General features: G+C 44.4%; 1 protein-coding gene across 1 annotated transcript in view; it reads left to right on the top strand.

Moving 5' to 3' along the window:
• The window catches only part of Ctr9 (CTR9, Paf1/RNA polymerase II complex component), a 32824-nt gene extending 30059 nt beyond the window's left edge, over window positions 1-2765 (top strand). Inside the window, exons 24-25 of the mRNA XM_013028778.1 lie at window positions 205-317; window positions 1711-2765. Of these exons, the coding sequence (XP_012884232.1) occupies window positions 205-317; window positions 1711-2149 (552 nt within the window). The 3' untranslated portion in view covers window positions 2150-2765. The remainder of the gene's footprint in view (window positions 1-204; window positions 318-1710) is intronic.
• The last annotated feature ends 1224 nt before the right edge of the window (window positions 2766-3989 follow it).

Raw genomic sequence — 3989 nt, 5'->3', positions numbered from 1 at the left:
CCCCCCCCCACATTGTAAAGCTCGTTTTGGACATGACAACTTGTACTTCTCATTGTTGCAACAGGTCCACCTGCTTATACTTGTTCTTATCATCTGTTGGTGGCTACTTATTGTCATTATCATGAAAACCCAATTTAATATAAGGTGTCCTAATTAATGCAAGAGTCTTGACTAATCTTGTCATGTTCGATATTCTTTCTTTAGCCCAAGCCAGAACGTCTGCCTCCTTCAATGAAGGGAAAAATAAAATCCAAAGCCATAATATCATCAAGTGATGATTCTTCAGATGAAGATAAACTGAAGATTGCTGATGAAGGGTAGGAATTTTTCCCCTAAGGGCTGCTAGTCAGCCTATCTGTAGCTAGGGAAACAGACTTTCTTCCTCTTTCTTGTAGTTAGAAGGGAAACAGACTTTTGAAACTTGGTCAGAGATAACAATAAAAGCTGGGCCCTGTTGGCTCTTGCACATAATCCTAGCTACTCGTGAGGCTGAGATAGGAGGATTGTGGTTCAGAACCAGCCCAGGCAAAAAAAGTCTGAGAGAGACTCTTACCTCCAATTTGCCACTAGAAAACCAGAAGTGGCACTGTGGCTCAAAGTGGTAGAGTGCTAGCCTTGAGCAAAAAATCTCAGGGACAATGTCCAGGCCCTGAGTTCAAGCCTCACGATCGACCAAAAACAATAACAACAACAAAAAATAAATAAAAATAAAAAGTGAAGGTGGAAAGGTCCGGTGGGAGGCCTAGGTTCCTAGGCCTGTGTCTGAGGTCAAGACAAAGGTTACTTGAGCCCTTGGTGTTTGTTGAACTCTGTGTTGTGTATTTGGCCCTGCTGGGATGAAAAAAATTGCAGGCCTATAATAATAAGTTCAGAGTGAAGACAGTACATCTCTCAGCCATTCTTCACCTTCTCTCCCAGTGACCTGGGTTACAGGATTTGTGTCCGCTTTCCTCTTTCAGACACTCAGCCAGTAGGGATATTTTGGCTTGTGAGGAGTAAGACACATCATCTCCCTATACTGAACTTAGACTGAACCTAGGGGTCATTGTGCCTTTCTTGGAAGGTGCTGGCAATGCACACGTGCTGGAGAGCAGCAGTCTCTAGCGAAGGGTAGGAAGCCAAGACTCCCTGGCTACCCCTACCATTCTCAGCATAAGACAGCTCCCCTTTCTCTTCCACATTGTGGCAACAAAGACAAAGATATGCAGAACCCTTTTAGCCCATCTTCATTAAATCTTATCATGGTGTAGTAGCAAATCTCAGGACAGCAGTAGTGACTTCACACTTCTTCAGTGGTCTGTGGGCCCAGCTGGCCACAGGATAGGGAAGTTTTCAACAGTTAAAGCCTTGGGACTTCCAGTCTTGATAGCCACCTGAAATCCAGGATTTTACCTCTGCTGTTGTCTGTAAGGATGTGACCCAGCCCTTTCGTGGTAGTGTGTGTCATCGTTTTCTAATGCAGATGCCTACCCTGGCCCAGCTCCAGTTATCCTGGCCTGTTCATATGCTGGCTTGGTGCTGAATGCCTTAACCTTTTTCCACTTTTAATCCTGGTGTACATAAAATAATCTCCATTCACAGAGGAGCACCCCACAACTCTTGCCCTATGAATACCTGTTCACACTACCCAGCTCAAGGTCTAGAACTTTAAGGACCCTTCTTTTCTAATAGCACAGGGTCTTAGGTCTAAGCCATGCTTGTCTCTGCCAGGCACCCCAGGAACAGCAACAGCAACAGCGACTCAGATGAGGAGGAGGAGCAGCCAAAGAGACGCACCTCATCTGAAAGTGACTCAGATGACAACCAGAACAAGTCTGGCAGTGAGGCTGGCAGCCCGCGGAGGCCCCGAAGACAGCGGTCAGATGAAGATTCAGACAGCGACCAGCCATCCCGAAAGCGACGGCCCTCCGGCTCCGAGCAGTCGGACAATGAATCTGTGCAGTCAGCACAGTCAGGGCGAAGCCCATCTGGGGCTTCAGAGAATGATTCTCGCCCGGCCTCTCCAAGCGCCGAGTCAGAGCATGAGTCGGAGCGGGGTTCTGATAATGAGGGTTCTGGCCAAGGCTCTGGAAATGAATCGGAACCAGAGGGATCCAACAATGAGGCCTCAGATCGAGGCTCGGAACGAGGATCAGAGGATAGTGACTAGGTTTTATTCATAAAGGAGTTTCCTCTCTGGAGGAAAAATTTTTTAATATATAAAAGCTGTGATAAAGATGTTCTGAGATGTTTAGTCAAAAAATTGTGAAATTTTTCTTAAGGCAGTTTTTTTTCTATCTGTTTGTATATTGCTAAGCCCCAAGAGACATTTCCTGTGCTAGAGTCCAGTAACTGAATTGCTTGTGCAAATGAGACTATTCCTATTGCGTGAAAACCACAGTAAAAACTGAGATGCTAGGTGTTCCTACAGAGGCTTGGCTGAAAGCCGGCAGTGCCTGTCTTTGTGTCTGGTAATGTACTGTTGGCTTTTGCAAAGTTACTTTACCAAGTGAAGCAGGAACTTGGTATTAATAGTCTTTTTTTTTTCTTCTCTGGGTTAAGATTGAAGATATTTTTATTTGTTGGAGGAAGAGGTGTCTCCTGTATAAATTGCACCAAAGCACATATGAAAAGAAGGTGTTCTTCAAAGTGTAATGCAACAATGCTGGTACAGCCACAGGTACATACTTTGCTAGGTTGAATAAGATGTGGAAAATGCTTTTTCTGTTAGTAGAATGCAAAAACTTCCCCAAAGCCACTTAATAAAATTCTTTTACCAACTTTTGTGAATAACCTGTCATTTTGCTCGATAATATCAATTTATATATTTGCTCAATATAGAAAATGAATATTTGGTAAAACATGCATTAAGCCAAAGGTTTGTTTCCTCAATTTTCTGTAATTCTTCATAGATTTCTGGAAGGCTTTTTTTCAGACACAAGAAAACTAAGCATAGATTTCTGGAAGCTTTTTTTTTTCAGATACAAGAAACCTAAGTATGAACTTTTATTTTCAGTAATTTGGCCATTAATAATTTAAGAATAACTTAGGAAGTAGGTGTGGTGGTGCATGTCTGTAGTTCCAGCTACTCAGGAAAAAATGAGATCCTCAAAGATAGGAAGATCACACAGTTCAGGAGCCGGGTGGGTCACATCTGTAATCCTAGCCTACTTAGGAGGCTGATATCTGAGGATCATGGTTCAAAACCAGCCCAGGCAAGAAAGTCTGTGAGACTCTTAACTCTAATAAACTATTTGGAAAAAGCCAAAAGTAGTACTGTGGCTCAAGTAGTAGAGTGTGAGCCTTTAGCACAAAGAGACTCAGGGACAGTGCCCAGGCCCTGAGTTCAAGTCTCAGGAGGACCAGAAAAAAGAAACTAGCTACTCCTGGTGGTACTTGCCTGTGGTCCCACCTTTCTGGGTGGCAGAGGCACCCATTCTAGGTCAGCCGAGGCTAAGTTAACATTGCTATCTGATAAGCAAAACAAAAAGAATTGGTGCACAGCTCAGATGGTGGAGCATTTACCTAACAAGCTTATGACCCTGAGCTCAATCTCTAATTCTTCCCCAGGCAGGGGAGGGAGTGTTGGAAAGAAGCCTTTTAAGTAGTCTTATTAAACACACTTAAGTTACCCAGTTGAAAATGAAGAGGTAAAATGCCCTCATCCTTTAAAACCTAATGAAGAGAAGCTTGTTCCTGTGGTATAAGAATTGGGGGAGCCCACATCAGCACAGGGAATCGGGGCATCAAGGAGGTTCAGCTCCCATTTGGAGCATCCAGTCAAAAAGAGTTGCTGGAAGACAGGTGCTTGAGGGGACTCACGCCAAGTCCTGAGGATTCCAGGGAGGGTGTTGCAGGCTGAGGTCGGTGGTGGGCCACTCTGGGAACTACAGTGACCACGTGAGAGGCCTGTGGACAGCCTGGTAGTGCAGATACCAGTACAGCTGGTATCTGATGAGGTTCAGACTAGGTTCTTGGTTTTCTGTCATCTCTCCCTGTTTTCCAGTATG

This window comes from Dipodomys ordii, unplaced genomic scaffold, assembly GCF_000151885.1.
Source record: "Dipodomys ordii isolate 6190 unplaced genomic scaffold, Dord_2.0 Scaffold113, whole genome shotgun sequence".
In the NCBI taxonomy this organism is placed as follows: Eukaryota; Metazoa; Chordata; class Mammalia; order Rodentia; family Heteromyidae; genus Dipodomys; species Dipodomys ordii.
The sequence above is the reverse complement of the archived record's forward strand: the minus strand, read 5'-3'. Positions and strand labels throughout refer to the sequence as shown.